Source organism: Trichosurus vulpecula, chromosome 8, assembly GCF_011100635.1.
Source record: "Trichosurus vulpecula isolate mTriVul1 chromosome 8, mTriVul1.pri, whole genome shotgun sequence".
Lineage (NCBI taxonomy): Eukaryota > Metazoa > Chordata > Mammalia > Diprotodontia > Phalangeridae > Trichosurus > Trichosurus vulpecula.
The window spans coordinates 63325205-63343220 of record NC_050580.1 but is presented as its reverse complement, the minus strand read 5'-3'; the positions used below and the strand labels follow the sequence as shown (position 1 = coordinate 63343220).

General features: G+C 39.5%; 1 protein-coding gene across 2 annotated transcripts in view; it reads right to left on the bottom strand.

Moving 5' to 3' along the window:
* Positions 1-14625, bottom strand: part of BMS1 (BMS1 ribosome biogenesis factor) — a 35273-nt gene extending 20648 nt beyond the window's left edge. The window contains exons 1-12 of one of the 2 annotated variants that reach the window (XM_036735586.1): positions 14484-14625; positions 10955-11149; positions 10204-10394; positions 8704-8783; positions 6838-7026; positions 6305-6447; positions 5377-5498; positions 4812-5008; positions 4259-4398; positions 1570-2354; positions 1301-1402; positions 580-737 (exon numbers count right to left, since the gene is read on the bottom strand). In XM_036735586.1, coding sequence (XP_036591481.1) covers positions 580-737; positions 1301-1402; positions 1570-2354; positions 4259-4398; positions 4812-5008; positions 5377-5498; positions 6305-6447; positions 6838-7026; positions 8704-8783; positions 10204-10394; positions 10955-11130 — 2283 coding nt within the window. In that variant the 5' untranslated portion in view covers positions 11131-11149; positions 14484-14625. The remainder of the gene's footprint in view (positions 1-579; positions 738-1300; positions 1403-1569; positions 2355-4258; positions 4399-4811; positions 5009-5376; positions 5499-6304; positions 6448-6837; positions 7027-8703; positions 8784-10203; positions 10395-10954; positions 11150-14483) is intronic. The other variant, XM_036735587.1, reaches the window with a different exon arrangement.
* Positions 14626-18016: the final 3391 nt, after the last annotated feature.

The window sequence follows — 18016 nt, the reverse complement described above, 5'->3', positions numbered from 1 at the left end:
CAACAATGAGAGGACATAGGGGAGTAGGAGAGAAAATTTAATTGCAAAGGTCCCTTCTAACTCTAATATTCTACGGAGCAATTCTATGTGTAATCAAAAAATGGAAAAATGAAATGGTGTCAAACGTATACTTTTCACATAGCTATGGCTTCCACTAACATGGACCACAACCCTTCACAGTATGGCAGAGGCTTCTGAGAGTTGCCTTAAATAATTCACCACTTCAATGGCAGACTGGGGGTAAGACTCCCTAAAAAGAGAGCTAGGCTGATCCTTGTAAAACTGACATCCAATAAATATGACTGGGGTATCTCAAGACACACCCCCAAAAGGTTAGGAATCAGAATCAGCAATGTTAAAGCGAATTCTTGGCACTCCCCAAAAAGTTAACAAAACTTTTCCCCTGTATGGATGAGTGATATGTCCACAAACACAATGGTTTGACCTGCAACAATATTACACTCAATATTCAATGAACCCTCCACAGACATGAAGGATCCATGCTCAACTAAGCAGGGCATAAACCAATCAATTTCCAGGAAAAGCACAGAGGTCTGTCTGAACTCCTACACACCTTACCTCCTCTAAATCCCAATCTTGTGGTGATTCCACAGGAAACTTGGAACAGTCCAAAGAGTCAGCCTTGCGCTTGGACTCTCTGTCTGGTCGGCTGACACGGAACAAGCCTCCAAGCTCTTCATTCTCATCACCTTCTTCGTCATCATCATCCTCGGCCACTAAATGAAACACCAATGGGGAAAGGTATGAAGAGCACTATAACTCCACAGTGACCACCTTCAAGGGTAAGAACTTACCAGAACTAAGACAAAAGTGGAAAACCCAGAAACTCTGAGTTCTAATTTTGTCTGGGTATTTTCAGCCCTAAGATACAAGCCAAGTCACTCATTTTCTCCTTATTTCAAAACTAACATCTGGAAAATGCTATTTCACATCGCTAAAAATAGTTCTTTTATGAGTTGATTATAAAATACTTTAAAAAAAAAACAACACGGCTTTCCCTCTCCCCTTCTTTTCTATTCTGTTCTTAGTGTGTGTGGCAGGTGAAATGGCTCTTCTGAAATGTAGGTGTTATGAAAACAAAAGACAGCAATCATTTTTAGCCCATTTATCAAATATGAAATACTTGAAAAAAGATCACGAAGTCAGTAATTTACCCAGTAGTTAGTATCTATGGTTATGAATCACCTCCCCAAAACAAAACTCCAAGCCTCCTTTCTCATCACTACTTTGGGAAGCCAACATGCTATTAAGCTAACAGACTGCTGGCTTTCTGACATACCTGTCCCATAAATAAGTTTTCGAAGGTTGGGAGTTGCCTGTTGTTGCCTCAAAAAGGCCTCGGCAGCCTTTCTGGAAAGATCTTCCTTCCACTTGAGAGCACCTAGAAGCACAAACAACATGACTGTCAATGTCTTTTCAGCCTCTGAGTCTCCAAGCTTGCATGATCACCTTTTCATCCTTAACAAGGCCAGCAAAAGCCACTTCTCATTGTTCTCATTTGGTTAGATGAGACAAGGAAGCTGAGTATCAAAATCTTCTCGAACATACCTGCGGTTTCTGTGGAAAAGTCAATCTCCTCATTATATTGCTCCTCTTCTTTCAACAAATCTTCCACCTCAAGACTCTCATCTTTTAAGTCCCCGGACTCCACCTGGCGAACACCCTCGCCTTTGCAATGCTGGAGCTTTGGGAGCCTTTTCTTAGAGCCTTGTTCTGTTCCTGAACCTTCTTCCAGTGAATCAAGAGAAGCCTCTTCTTCAGATTCTGCATCTGATGCAAATGCCTCTTCAGCTGTACAGTGACCGGAGTCTGTAGTGGGGAGGGCTGCTTTCATCACTAAAGCCTTTTCTAGACTCTGGTTATTTTGGGACTTTCCTGGGACAACTTTATCAGCAGCTTCTCTCACAGCCTTTGACTCTGAGATTTCCTCATCACTCTCTACTTCTTCAGATGACTCCCCTTCTTGACTGCTTTCATCAGCTTCATCAGATTCCCCTTCCTCACCTGCGCTCCTCTCAAGGTCATCATCACTATCAGCAAAAGCAGGCAGATCCATCTGGACATCTTCTTCCATCTCCTCTAGTTTGGGACGTTTGATTCTCCTAATGGTCTGTTCTTTATTGGGAAATTCATTATCAGATTCCTCCTCGCTTGCTTCATCATCACTAGAATCATTTCCCACTGTTTTCTCCTCAGGCATTTCTTCATCGTCACCATCATCATCATCACCATCACTATCTTCATCCTCATTTTCCTCACCCCCAAAGATTGCTTTCCTGCGAACTCGTCCAGTTTCAGGGTCTATTTGTCTCTTCTCTTTTGGCATCAGAAACCTGTATTCCCAAGTAAGTATACCGCAACTTATTTGCACAGAACTAGTTAGATAGGAACTGTTAACACTTTCCATGAACATGCACAAACAGTACTACTGAGAGTCCATTATGCATCACTTTCTACATAAAAATGATTTATGCTCAGTTTAAGACCAATAAGCTTGTACTTAGCTAGTAACTTCCACAATCATAATAAACTCTGAACCCTTCACGAACATAGATTCTCCCAAGAAACACAATAGTTCCTCATATCTAAAACATACAGGTAACTCAGCCAAATTTATAGGAATACAAGTAATTCCCCAATTGAGAAATGGTCAAAGAATATAAACTGGTAGTTTTCAGAGAAAGAAATTAAAGATATCTATAGGCATATGAAAAAATGCTCTAAATCAAATGTAAACCAAAACAACTCTTAGGTACATCTCTCCTGTCAGATTGGCTAACATGACAAAATATGAAAATGATAAATGCTGGAAAAGATGTGGGAAAATTGGAATATTGTTACATTGTCGGTGGAGTTGTGAACTGATCCAGCCATTCTGGAGAACAATTTGGAACTATGCCCAAAGGGCTACAAAAATGTGCATACTCTTTGTCCCAGCAACACCACTTCTAGGGCTGTATCCCAAAGAGATCACACAAGTCGGAAATGGATCAGTATGTACAAAAATATTTATAGCAGCTCTCTTTGTGGTGGCAAAGAATTAGAAATCAAGGGGATGCCCATCCATTGGGGAATGGCTAAACAAACTATGGTATATGAATGTAATGGAATACTACCATGCTATAAGAAATGAGGAGCAGGCAGACTTCACTACAACCTGGAAAGACTTATATGAATTGATACTCAGTGATGGGAGCAGAACCAGGAGACCTCTGTACGTGATTACAGACACATGGTATCTGTAAGGACTAACTTTGGTAGACTTGGCTCCTCTCATCAACACAGGGTTCAAAGCCAGCTCCAAAACACTCATGACTGAAAAAGCTATGCACATCCAGAGAAAGAATTATGGGCTCTGAATGCAGATTGAGGCAAACTATTTGCTCCTTTTTTCCCCCCTTCTTTGTTGGTTTTGTTTCTTCTTTCTCATGATTCATTCCGTTGGTTCTAATTCTTCTTTACAACTGGATTATTATGTAAATAAGTTCAATGTGAAGGTATATGTAGAACTCACATTGGATTACATGCTGGGGGAAAGGGGAAGGGGGAAGAGACGGAGGGAGAGAAAAATTGGAACCCTAAAACTTGTTGAGATGAGTGTTGTAAACTAAAAATAAAAAATAAATTTATAATTAAAAACAAAAACACAGTAGTTGAAATCCATAGGACAGGGATGGGGATAGGAGATAGGACTGAGCCTGGACCTGGGACTTTATTCATAGAGGGAACTCCTGAATGAAGAAACTTACTCTACCAATGCCAGTGGGCATGTTCTCCAAAAGTAAGAGTATCAGAGCAGGGGTTCTAAATGTTTTCTGCGTCATGGACTTCTTTGAGAAATTGGTGAAGCATATGGGCTCCTCAGAATAATGTGTTTAAATACAAAGAATAAAATAAATAGGATTACAAACTAAATTAATCATAGTGAAATACAGCTTATAAAAATATTAACAACAAAAAAACAAGTTCATAGCTCTTGTTCAGAACCTGCCTAGTGCAGCCCCCTTAGACTTAAAGTCACTTGCAGCGTGCAGTACAGTGAGTATACATCAGAGACAGGACCTGAACCCTAGATTTTGGATCCAAGGCCACAGTCCTACACCACCAACTAATCATCACAGAACTATGACGTCAGAAAGTTTATGGCATTGTGCAACAGTTCAATCAATCAGAGCTTTCACATTTATTTTGGCCACAAGAATAATACGTCTCCTAAAGAAACAGAAGGAAAGCTTACCCTTGGTTTTCTACTTCCTCTAACCCTAAAGGTTTGGAATCTGAGAAAAGTGACACTTTACTTGAAGCCATTTTGGCATCGATGGTAGAATGTGTGGAAATGAGGCTCTGAACCAGCTCATGAGTTGGCCTCAACTCCTCCTATTAATAAAACCAAGAGAAAAAAAAAAAGTGTATGTGATCACAAAGAAAAATTTATTGATTTAAAAGAACTTTTAAAATTACATGAGAAATGACTGAATGACAAGAAGCTTCTTGTCCAAAGAATACTATATAACCTAATTTGCCCCCTCCTCCCCAAACCCCAATCCTAAGCTAGGATAAAAAAAATGGAATGACAGCAAAAAAGAACTTTTACCCCCCAAAAAACTATAAAGAAAGTTTAACAAAGGTGGATCAATAGCCAAAAAGACAATTCCATCTTGAGATTGTGGACAAAAAAGATAAATATGAAATTCCTTTAAAAAACTCCTTTTTAAAAATTTGTTTTATTTGCTTTAAAACGGCATCTGAAAGAATGAGGAAAAACTCAAAGCAAAAAAGTCCTCCCTTACCTCTTCATCCTGAAAAGCATGGCTGCCCCCAAGATCAACATAAACTGCATCTTTATCATACAACACACCACCAACTCCGGAGAGTGGTGCATAAACCAACTTCTCTTTCTCATTTAAACCTCGCTTTTTTTGGTGGTCTGGAAGAGCACAAGGGTCTGGCAAAAAACTGACGTCACTCACATTAAAATCTCCTACACCTAGGATACAAAGCAATAGCAAAGACATCAGCATTTACACAAAAGATAATCAATCTACTGGAAAACTATATTATACACTCAAAACCTAAGCACTTAAAAAAAATCAAGCAGATAAAGAGTTGTAATACCACCAGAAAAAAAAATTCCCTTAATACTAGATACTGTACTTTTCTAGGTAGGTACAGAAGAAAAAGTTTCATTGAATTAATGTTTTTCTTAAAACATCAGAAAGACTATTCTAATTCAACAAATGTTTTTAAGCACCTATTATGCTTTAGGATATTTATCACTGTCTTCAGTTTTCCTAAGAAATTACTTTGCCACAAAGTGTTCTCAAAGTAATACTGCAGTAGAGCAAGACAAGGTACCTGGCACATGAATTTGGCTTTTATTTTTCAGGTGTGCTCCTCTTAAATAACCATAAATAGACACCTTTCTGTCACACTTAATATTCATTCGAATATCTTCTGGATTCGTCAAATCTTCCATCCTGAGAGGGAAAAAAGGTAAGATTAGGATGCCTCTCATGAGTGTAGCAGAGGTGTTACAGGAAGAGTACAAAATTTGGTTATCACAAGACCTGAAACCTAGTTCTCCTATTTACTACCGTGGGCTAATCAACTTCTCTACAGTCTGCAGTGTCTTTCTCTGCAAAAGGAAGAGGGGAGATTAGACATTCTCAAAGGTCCCATCTGACTCCAAATTCTGTGGTACTCTCTGCTTTCAAGCCTCATGATTCTAAGAGGTCAATGATGACACCACCTTTCACCAGTTTCTTCCTCTACACACTGGAAACTGGAGGCAAAATGCTTTTAGACAGCAAGAGGAAATGAAAATGAACTCCTGCTAGTTATGATCCCACAGTTCCATTTCTCATTTTCCTTACCCCCAAAGAATGCACAGATCAGTGTGCACAGAACACCTGGACAGCTAGGTTGCACAGTAGATAGAGAGCTGGACTTGATGGTCAGGAAGATCTGAATTCAAAACCAGCCTCAGACACCTTCTAGCTATATGACCCTGGGCAAGTCACTGAACCTCTCTGAGCCTGTTTTCTCATTTAGAAAATGGGAATAACGGCACTGGGCTTGTTGTAAAGGTTGCTGTAAAGATCAAATGAGCTAACAATGGAAAGTACTTTTTAAACCTTAAAGAACTCTATGCATAAACACTGGCTAGCTATTATCTTTATCATGGTCTGGCTCTAACCAATCTCCCTTTAAAATATACTGTTTACCAAAGCTAGTTGTCACTCCTGCTTTCTGACAAAATAAATTAAATGAAAAGTACCTTTACCTGTCTGCTAGGATATAAGGATGAGAGGTTTGCCATGTGAGAGGCCGAAACTTCATAACTGTGATAAAACGCCCCAGGTTGTGAATTTCCTGATTTTGATATTCACCATGGACCATCCCAGAGAGGTAGAAGAGTTTGGCACCCTACAGGGGTAAAAACCAAAGGCAAGATGGTACTTCACTCTTTTTCAGATTGCTAAAATAAGAGCATCAGAAGTAACTCTTTAGGCCCCAGCTTATTCATCTATAAAATGAGGATGGACTAAATGATTTCAAAGGTCCCTTCCAGCACTACAGCCTGTTTTCCTTCAAAAGAATAATAAGATAACAGATTAGAGTCAAAATAGTCAGTCAATAAACATTTAATGGCCTATCTTGTGCCAGACACTATGCTAAGATTTCAGAAGCCACCTAGTCTAGTTCCCTCATTTTACAAAGAAGAGTCCTAGAGCCTAGAGAAGTTAGAAAGAACAAGCGTCAAGGCGCTTAAAGAGATATGTAATATTGGTGTCAAATTTTAACTCTGATACCTACTGGATAGACTTCTGTCCAAAATCTGTGTTTTAATCTCTTCTTGGTCTTCTTTAGCTGCTTGTTATTCTTGAAGGTGTCAAGGTGTGTGAGGATACCCATGATTTTAGGGAATCCATGTATTTGGCAGATGTTTAGAAATTCAAATGTTTCCATTTCAAACCCAAAGCTGGCATCAATAAGCATCAGAACCTGAAACAGAAAACAGCAGCCAATTACCTTGGAATTCATCAACCAATGAGGGAATTGAGTCTCTGAGTCAAGTTCCTCTTCAGACAATCACACTGACAAGGAAAACAGTCTTTGGTTCTACTCTCAAAGGACCTCAGTATCCACCAAGAGTCATAATCTTCCAGTTCAAGAATCTAATGTATTAGAAAAAAAAAAATTAAAAACAGAACCTTCTCATGATTCTTTACTTTTAAGAAAAGCAATTCTTTCATAAAGTACCTTTAGATCTAAAAATATAAACTATAGGTCTCTGAGTAGTCATCCTTCCATTCAACCTAGAATGGCAATTAAAAAATACTAATAAAATGTAGAATCCTATGTAAAACCAAATGCCTTTTTCCAATCTCACTTTGAGGGAAACAAATTTTGTTAAATAAATTATCGTAACAGACTTCCCATAACTTCCCATCCAGCTGTTTCAGAACTGTTCCATTAGCACTGGTTAAGGAAGTAATTTGAAAAAGGAAGAAATTTAGACTGAAAATTTGTATAGATGGTCCTCTTTAGAAAAATACAACACACATACAAACACGAATTCAAATTTACAACAGAGATAAATGTTGAAGGCCTCTTTGCTTATAGAAATGATATAGGAGTCCTTTAAATATCAAACTCTTCTACTTTTTAAAGATACAATGGAACTTACTAAAATGCATTTTACATACAATTTTCAAATATTAGTAGCAAAAACAAGATATACCTGAATAAGATAAAAGTATAAAGTCTCAATCAATAAGCATTTACCAAATAATTAGTAGGCCCTGTCAGAAACTGAAGAGATAAAGGGCAGCCAACATTTATCTAGTGTTTTAAGATTTTCAAAGCACTTTCTATGTTATTTCAGTTGAACTTCATAAAATTCCTGTGAGATAGGTATTATTAACCCCAATTTACAGAGGAAGACTCAGATTACTAATTTTCCCAAGGCCAAGTGTCAAGACACAGCATTTAAACTTAGGTGTTCCTGAGTCCAAGTCCAAGGCTCTATGCATTACACCACCTGGCTACCAGAAATGAAACAGCCTATGTCTTCGATGAACTTACATTATATCAAGAAAGATCACACATTCAAAAATAAACAGACAAGGTAATTTGTTTTATTTAGAGACTGAAAAAGCACTAGGATAGAGGTAGTGGATGGGAGAACTACCACGCCTTCAAATAGAAGGTAGCATTTCAGTTGGCCTTTGAGAGAAACTAGGAATTTTAAGAGGCAATGGTGAGGAGAGAGTACATTACAGTTATTACAAAGACATGGAGAGAGAAGACACAGTACTGGGTGTGAAGAGGAAAATCTCCTTGTCAGTGGTGTGGAAGAGAGCCTGGAAAGGGGAAAGACTTCAGGCAGGAAGCCCAATTAGGAAGCCATTTCAATAGCAGAGCTGAGAGGAGATGAAGGTCTGCACTAGGGTGGTGACTATGGGAGTAGGGGGAAGGACACGTATCAGGGATGTAGTAGTGGAAACCACAAGATTTGGCAACTGATTGGATATGTGAGGAGAGTAAGGAGTCAAAGGTGAGTGTGAAGTTTTGACACTGGGGGACTGGGAGGTGAAGGTGAGAAGAAGATAATGAATTATTCTGTTTTCGATATGTCAAAGTCTCCAAAAGAGACTGAAGCTTTCCCTGAAAACTTACCAAATCAGCCACTTTAGCCAAATCGATCATTGTGTTAATGTCACATCCACATTCAATAATGGTGAGCCGTCGTTTTTTACCTAAGAATAAAGATGTAGAAAACTTACATTTTAAAAACACCAAAAATCATTAACTCATAAACTGGTTTACTGAAATATTTCTGTCTACCAAAATACTGTGCTATTTTCTGGTGTGGTTTTTTTTTTGGGGGGTAGGGGGCGGGGGGAGCAGTTGACAGCAAAAAATTTGAAACAAAGTGAGAGGCCACTGATTGGGAATGACTGGAATTGTGGTATCTGATTATCATGGAATCTTATTTCAGTTAGAGAAAAATGAATGTGAAAAATTCAGAGAAATATGGAAAGATGCGTACATAGTAGCATGTTTTAAAATAATGTACAGCAAGAAAACAACATATACAACTATTGTAATAATGCTCCTACTCAGTAAATTCCAGTGACCCCATCTTGCCCCAGAATCAAATATATGGTTCTCTGTACAGCTCATAAAGCCCTTCACAACCTGACCTCAATCTATCTTTCCAGTCTTTTTGCACATTACTCCCAGCACTTTATTCTATGGTCCAATCAAGCTAGCTTTCTCTCTCTTCCTCAACTCACACAACTCAGGAACCACATTCTCCATAAAGCCTTTCCTGATCCCCCGAAAAAGTAGCGCTCTCCCTGCCCTTGAATCTGTACTTTCTTTTTATTCTGTACATACTTAAAGATGGACTTGCTTTCTTCCTTGTCTAAATGTAAACTCCTCCAACATTAGGGTTCTTCTGTCCTTTGCATCTGCACGCCCAACATTTCACACAGGCCTGACTGGCAGTTTTAGTAGACTACCAAATCACCTTTGTGTGACAATGATATGATGTGGTAGGAAAGAGATCTTAAGCTGCATGGAAAGGCAGTTTCTAGAACCAGAGGTGGCAGAGCTGTCCCTGACCCTTTTCAGACCCTGCCTGACATATATTATATCTGGCTATAGTTTAGGAGGCACACTAACAAACTGGAAAGTGTCCAGAGAGAAAAAGCCCCCATTCAAACGAGAATCAGTTGAAGAAACCAGAGACATTCAGACTAAAGACAACATGAGAGGTACATCAGAGCTGTCTTAAAGTGTCTAAAGAGCTGCCCAGTGGAAGGCAGATAAGATCCAATACGAGGAAGTGGGAACAATGGATACAAGTTGTAAAGAGGCAAAGAAGAAACCTTTTAACAATCAGAGCAATTAAAACAGCTGTCTCCCGGCAGTGGGCTCTCCCACTGTGGAGGCCTTCAAGCAAAGATTGGAGGACCACGTGGTAGATGTCAGACTAGATGACCCGAGTGCCCTTCCAACTCTAATATTCTATGACTGAATAGAACTCTCCTTAGTAAAGTGATTCATTTTGTGCCAAAGTTGTGATTTATAAAAATGACTAAAATCTGATGTCTATAAGAAAACACAACAAAGAAATAGGCACACGTGAGAACATATTAGCACTATTCATACCTGACACAATTGTTACAGGACCCCTAATTTCTGTCAGCTTCTGTCTTGTAAAATTCCGAATAAGGCACTGAATTAAAGTGCTCTTCCCAACTTTTGGAGGACCCATTACCACAACCACCACTGGTGGGGGTTCCAAGGGAGTTCGATCAACCACTGGAATGTGATGTTTTTTTGTCTTCAAGTCCTGAGTTCTATATGTAAAGAAATAAGAATAAGAAATTCACATATACATACATAATCATGATTAAAAAGTAAACCCGATGACTGCTCTATTTTATGGTAGACAAGTCCTGCTTGTTTCCTTTTGATAAAGAAGTAATTGTCTTCTGTTACGAGTTATCAACTGATCATGCAGATTAGACTAAAAAAACTTTAAAACTTATGTTTCTGAATTTATGAATTTTTTTTGTTTATGAAAAACAAAAGATGTGCACACAGGTGAAAAGAAAAGCAAAAAGCTCTTATCTTTAGTTGCTGGAATCAATATTTTGCAGAGATCACTAAGTACCAAAGGACAATTCAAAGTTTGTGTCATAATGTAAGCTTCCTATAATGTTATTGTTAAGTGACAAGGATAAAGCCTTTCCATGTATTAAATAAAGTAATGCTCTACAATTACAAGGCAGACATCGCTTCACTCAAAATAGAATTCCAGGTCTTTTACAATTCTAAAATTAAATCATTCCATCTCATGGTGTTCACTATATAAAACAAGGGAGCCACAAGACTCAAAATGAAAAACCGCCTGTACCTGTGGAAGGATCGTGCCATCCGAACAGCTGACTGTACAGCAAAAGCCTTCGGGTTCCTCTTCCGAGCATCTTCCTCATCTCCAAGTCCTAGATCCTTCAGGTGACGTTTCTTTTTCTTCTCTGCTTTTGGTCCACTGTTTTTCTTCCTATGTCTTTTCTGATCCTTGTCCTCCATGGTGATTTTTAGCAATCACCTATCACATATATCAAAAGACAATTAGAAATCATCTTTCATTCTGGATGTGACAAACCCGACAACCAGTGGGAAAAATTCCCTATCTGTATGCAAAGACTATGTGTTTGATCATCTAACAGGGACAGAAAGGGGCTACTAAAAATTATTCCCAACTTCACTCTTCCATAAAGTCTATTCCAATCCTCTAATTTTAAGAATAAAGAAACTAAGGGTTAGAAAAGTTAAATAACTTTCCCATGGTCACAAAGCCAATAAATGTCAGAGGCAGAATTTGAATTAAGACCTTTCTTGACTCTACATCCCCCACTTCTGAATAGCTGAATAACTATTTAAGACATAAAGAGATAAGCATCATTTAGACTCCTGAGTCCTACAATTCCATGAAATCACTTGGTCTACTGAGAACAGAAAATTGTCTCTTCATTTATAATTATGGTACAATATATCCCAGCAAAACAATGAAGACAAAGGAAGCATGTCATGCACTTAGGAATAAGCTAAAAAGAAAACAAAAATCTTCATTCAGTTCAGTGAATGCTCTAAACAGCCCTCATTGATTCATCTAAGCTCATACAGACTACTAATTTCTTCAGAACAAATCCAACACATTAGCCTCCGGAAAGAACTAAGAGGCCTGTGTAATACTCATCCCTTCCAGAAACTAGAATCAGAACACATCACTAGGGCATGAATCTGTCAAACAGCTGAATGCCCCCCTAAAAGGACAATAAACCTTAGGGAACACTATCACAATTAACCGTGAGAATAAGGACTATGTATATGGCAAAGGATGCTTAGAGTAAAAATATTCCAAAAGTCCTGAGAAAAATGATGGTGCCAAAATTCATCTACTAGGGGAGTGACGCTCCCTGATTTTTCATTTCCTGTTCTGAGACAACAGAAGTTAAGAAAACTGGTAGAATCACAGAATCAACAATTTCAGAGTTAATCTAGTAGCAACAAATAAAAAGATAAATTCCATTTAAAATAACTGCAGACAATGTAAAATACCTGGTAGTCTTCCTGCCAAGACAAACCCAACAACTACATGAACACAATTACAAAGCACTTTTTACACTAATAAAGTCAGATAGAAACAGGTGGAAAAATATTAATTGTCCAAGGGCAGGCCAGACCAATATAATAAAAATGACAATTCTACTTAAATTAATTTACTTATTCAGTGTCAGGCCTGTCAAACTACCAAAAATTATTTTACAGAGCTAAGGAAAAATTATCAAAGTTCATCTAGAACAAAAGGTCAAGAATATCAAGAGAATTAATGGGAAAAAAGTGAAAGAAGATAGCCTAGCCTAGCTATAGCAGATCTTAACCTGTGTTATAAAGCAGTAATCACCAAAACAATCTGGTAGTGGTTAAGATATACAGTAGGGGATCAGTGGAATAGACTGAGTATACAATACACAGCAGGTAATGACCATCGTAATCTAGCATTTGATAAATGCAAAGATCCCAGTTTTTAGGACACGAACTCACTAACAAAAACCGCTGGAAAAACTGAAAAGCAGATAAACATCTCACGCCATATACCAAGATAAGGTCAAAAATCAGTAAATAAATGTACATAAAGGGTAATACCATAAGCAAATTAGGAGAGTGTGGAATAGTTTACCTGTCAGATCTATAGATAAGGGAAGAATTTATGACCAAACAAGGGATAGACAGCATTATGGAATGTAAAATGGATAATTCTGATTATATTAAATTAATAAATTTCTTCACAAGCAAGACAAATGCAAAAAGATTAGAAGGAAAGCAGAAAACTGGGGAAAAAAATTTGTCTTTCTCTGATAAAGACTTCATTTCCGAAATATGTAAAGAACTGAGTCAAAAAACTTTTTTAAACCAAACAGAAAACTTTATATTTATCCCTACTAAATTTTATGATATTCGATTCAGCCCAACATTCTGGGCCATTGAAATTGTTTTCTAAATTGTGTCTGTTTTCCAGTGTGTGAACTATCCTTTTCAGCTTCTGTCATCTATAAATACAATTTGTCTCCAAAGTCTTAAAAAGCACTAAGACTCATGGGAAACGCTGTGTAACAAATATGACACAGGCAATGTCAAAGAAGAGAAAGGGTACTAGACTTTTCATTTCCAGTTGTGCCGCAGCAAAGGTCAGAAAGACAAATCAGTCAAAGTAAGAGTAGAGGGAAATGACAGACAAGATGTCCTGTCACAAGACAGATAGAAAAGAGAAAATACCCTCCCTCAAGAACCACAAATTCTGCAAATCTTCCTCCTTCCCACAATCAAAATCATAATTTAAGGATCCCGTCTCTTTGATGAGTATCAAACAATAAACATTTATTAAGAGCTTACCACAAGCCAGGCACACTGCTAAGCTCTGGGGAAGAGAGGAAAAGCCAGTCCCTGCCCTGGAGGAGCTTACGATATAAGGGGCGGGGAGACAACATGCCAACACATACGTTCAAAGCAAGCTATCTATGTACAGGATAAATAGGAGACGATTATCTGAGGGAAGGCATGGGAATTAAGAGGGCCCATAGCCAGCTCCTGGGTCTCCATTCATCTTTGTCCAGGGAAGGACCAGGGCAGAACAGCAAAGAAAGCACTAAGCTTAGAGTCAGGAAGACTCGTTAAATCTGGCCTCAGACACTTACTAACTGCGTGACCCGGAACAAGTCACTTAACCCTGTCTGCCTCAGTCGTCTCATCTGTAAAATGAGCTGGCGAAGAAACAGCAAAGCACTTCAGGGTCTTTGCCAAAAAAACAAAAACAAAAAACCCAAATGGGGTCAGGAAGAGTCAGAAATGGCTGAAAATGGATGAATAACCCACAAGGGACGGATCGGTGGAGATTTAGCACATAGCAGGCAAAGGCTGCACGTACGGAGGCCCTGGAGGTCCAACTCTCAGGACCGGCACTTCTTACCTGGGGAAGACTCTAGCCGCTCTATGCCTCAGTTTCCCAGTCTGAAAATGGCTCAGGAAGGAAAAGGGAGAAGGAGCCACACGAAGGGCAAACTAAAGCGGAGCGATTCACAGATGACTCCCCCTTCCCACTTTCTGGAACCCGAGGACCTGAATCCGTCCGTTACCCCTCACCAGGCTGGGGGAGGAGGACCGACTCCCGCGCGGGACACGAGGACAAGGTGGGGTGAGGTGGTGTGGGGGCGGGGGGAGGGCGAGGTAGGAGGACGAGGGTATCTGGTCCGGCAGCCCCCCGGTTCCCGAGGTCCCCCGGGGGCCGCGGGACTCTCCACAGACCACGACCCTTGCTAGTCATCCCCGGGCCCTGGGGCAGATCTTTGTCGACCTCCCGCTCTCCCTCGGCCCGTAACTACCTTCCCTCCTCTTCTCTACTGTCCGCCCGCGGCCGTTACTGGTACTCCCAGGTATCACAGTCCTCTTCTCCACATGGACACCGCCGGAAGCGGAAGTACGTCCTGCACTTTCCTCTCCGCCTCCCCCGAGGCCGTGGAATAAAGTGCCGGGAGAAAAGGAAGGGACGGCTTTTTCTGAGGCGCAGAGGCTGAGACGCATTTGATTGGTTGGCGCCGGAGCGCGAGCACGCATGCGCGCTGTCAGGGGCGTGCAAGCGTGCTCAGAGTTGTCTAGAGATATTCCAGCGGGTGGACGTAGGTTCTTAGGCTCTTGCTTAAAGCGCGTGGCGGGAAGCCTTGGGTTTGAGCTTTTCTAACCCTTGACTAGAGGGATTCCACTTAATAGTAAAACATTTCTGGACCCTCACACGGTAGTATAACGATATGTGGAGACATTAAACTATATATAATATATATATATTTATGTGTGTGTAAATAATGTGTCTATAACCGTGTCTATGTGCATACCTGAAGTAACGTGTATATGTGTATATATAACCATGATATATGTATATAACCACATACATTTGTATATTACCATTCATTTACAGGCTGGCCAACTCTTTGTGACCCCATTTGGAGTTTCTTGCCAAAAAGATTGGAGCGGTTTGCCATTTCCTTCTCCAGCTCATTGTACAGATGAGGAAACTGCGGCAAACAGGATTAAAGTGACTTGCCCAGAGTCACACAGCCAGTAAATGTCCGAGGTCAAATTTGAACTCAGGTCTTCCTGACTCCAGACTCCATCCACAATGCCACCTAGCTGCCCGCATGTATGTGTATTTAACGGTACATATGTACATAAAACCAGGATAGTCCAACCCCACATAATTGAGAACCTCATTGATTGAGAAAATGTAAAACGGAAATGTTTGGTGTCTATATACATATACGTAGTGAAGGACCCCAGTGTAGGAACCACATAGCATTTTCTACTTATCTGGCGCTTACAGAGAAACACAGCTGGATGAAATCTTAAAGATCATCTAGTCCAACCCGCTCATCTTATGGATGGGAGACCCAGAAAGTGAAGCAGTTTGCCCAAGGTGACACAGTTCCTTTTGAGTCCAAATCCAGCGTTCCTTCTACTGCACTGTGATGCCTCCCATGTAAATGTAATTTCTACCATTGGTACGGCATTTAAAAGTTTATGGAGCACTGTACAATTACCTCTTTTTATCTTCTCAACAGCCCTGGGAGGTAGGTGCCATTATTATACCCCTTTAACTACTACTACTACTACTACTACCACTACTACTACTACTACCACTACTACTACTACTACTACTACTACTACTACTACTACTACTACCTCCTAATATTTATATAGTATTTACTAAGTTCCTGTGGCAGGTGCTGTTCTAAACACTTAGCAAACATTACCTTATCTTCACAACAACCCTGGGGGATGGGTGCTGTTATTGTCCCCATTTCATAGATGAGGAAACTGAGGCAACCAAGTCGAGAAATATGCCCGGGGTCTTCTAGCTACTTAATGTCTCAGGCTGAATTTGAGCTCATGACTTCCTAACTCCAGGTCCATTCACACCTAACTACTGTATCAGCCAATGTATGAATTATATTCTTAGAATAAGTAATATATTATGAAATTAACCTGAAACAATTAAGAAAATCCAGGACTTCTAGGTTGAATAAAAATATACTCTAAGCAGTCAGAAAGAAGGAACTTAAGTACTAAGAAGCTACAGTCAGAATCACACACAATTTAGCAGCTTCCACTTTATAGAACTACAGGACTTGGAAGCCAATATTTCAGGAGGCAGAAGATAGAGGCTCATGTCCAAGAATAATTTACTCAGCAAAAGTGAATATTTAATGGGGGTGGGGGAAGAGGGAGGAGAGAGAGAAGGATTTTTTAATGATATAAAGCAGGGCTGTCCAAACTTAGGTTTTTTTTTTTTTTGAAACAATAGACAATATATTTTGATTTGCCATTTTCATGAGAGCTCTGTGGTACCTTGGCTTCTTTTACTAAAGCTTTTATGTAAATTTCTATGCTTGTTGGCGGCTGAGGGCTGCATTTTGGACAGCCTGGACATAAAGGACTTCCAAGCATTCCTAATGATAAGATCAAAGCTATGTAGAAACTTTGAAGTACAAATCAGGAATTAAGAGAAAAATAAAAAGATAAATATGAATGAACCACCATAGGGGCCTAAACAAGGATAAATTGTTTGCATTCTAATATAGGGAAATGATACATGTGTCTCCTCTAAACCCTATTGTCATGAATGTTCATAGAGGGAGCCTAATTAGACTGAAGCCTAGAAGTGGATGTGTTATGCCTTAATTATCTTAATGGAAAGGGAGAGGAAGAAGAATATACTAGGGAACAGAGGGGAAAATTAAGGAAAAATATCTTCCATAATTGGAGTGTTCAAGTAGAAGTCTTGGGGTTCTTAAGCTTTTTTCCTTTCAAGGACCCCTTTGGCAGCCTGGTGAAGCCAACGGACCCTTTCTCAGAATAATGTTTTTAAAGTGCATTAGATAAAACACATAGGATTGCAAAGGGAACCAAATGTTAGTGAAAAGAAAGATGTCACCTCCTCCCCTTTTAAATTCCTGAACCCACCTGAAACCCATCCATGGTGAAAGCTCCAGGTTAAGATTGCCTTTTCTAAAAGGCCCATCAAACACTTTTGGAGAAAGAAGTTTCTCCCTTTTTATTGCTTTTGGCAAAAGGGAAGAAAGGATTCCTGAAGTCGTAGAGCTGCAAATATTTTTCTTCAGAGGTAAAAAAAAAAAAAATTCCTCCAAAGTTTTTCTTTTAAAAAACAATTTTTTTCCCTGAAAATTCTTCTGGTGGCCAAGGAAGAAATCTCTTTGTACTTTCACAGGGAGCAGAAAAAGAGTGGGCAGCTTTCAGAGGTATGGTATATAGCACCACATTTACTCATTTGGGCTAGAGCACTCATAAGCATCAGGATTGGTTTGATGAAGATGATGGAGAAATTCAGAAGCTACTAAATGTCTGTCTCTGACAAGGTCAGTCTTAATTCTATCAAAAGTAAAGTGCATGCAAAGCATAGAGAGATAAAGGATTCTTGGCTCAGTAAGAAGGTAAATGAAATTTGGTTTTACACTGATGGGATAGGCCAAAGACCTATGGCACATCTTCACTACTCAGTGCTGATGGAGCCATATGGATTAGTGATAAGGACATGATCCTGAAGAGATATGTTGAACACTTCCATAGTGTTCTCAACAGACCGACATCAGTCAGTGCTGAAGCCATTAACTATTTACCTCAAGTTAAAGTTAATCCCTCTCTAGTTGAACTTCCAAATGAAGAAGATGTTTTGAATGCCATTAGGTTCTTCTTTTATGGGAAAGTGCCTGGTTCTGATTTTATTGCAGCAGAGATCTACAAGGCAGGGGGTACCCTACTCATACAAAAGCTGATAGAAATCTTCCGGGTATGGCAGGAGGAGGTTTTCCCCCAGGAAATCAAGGATGCCTCTATTGTCCATCTC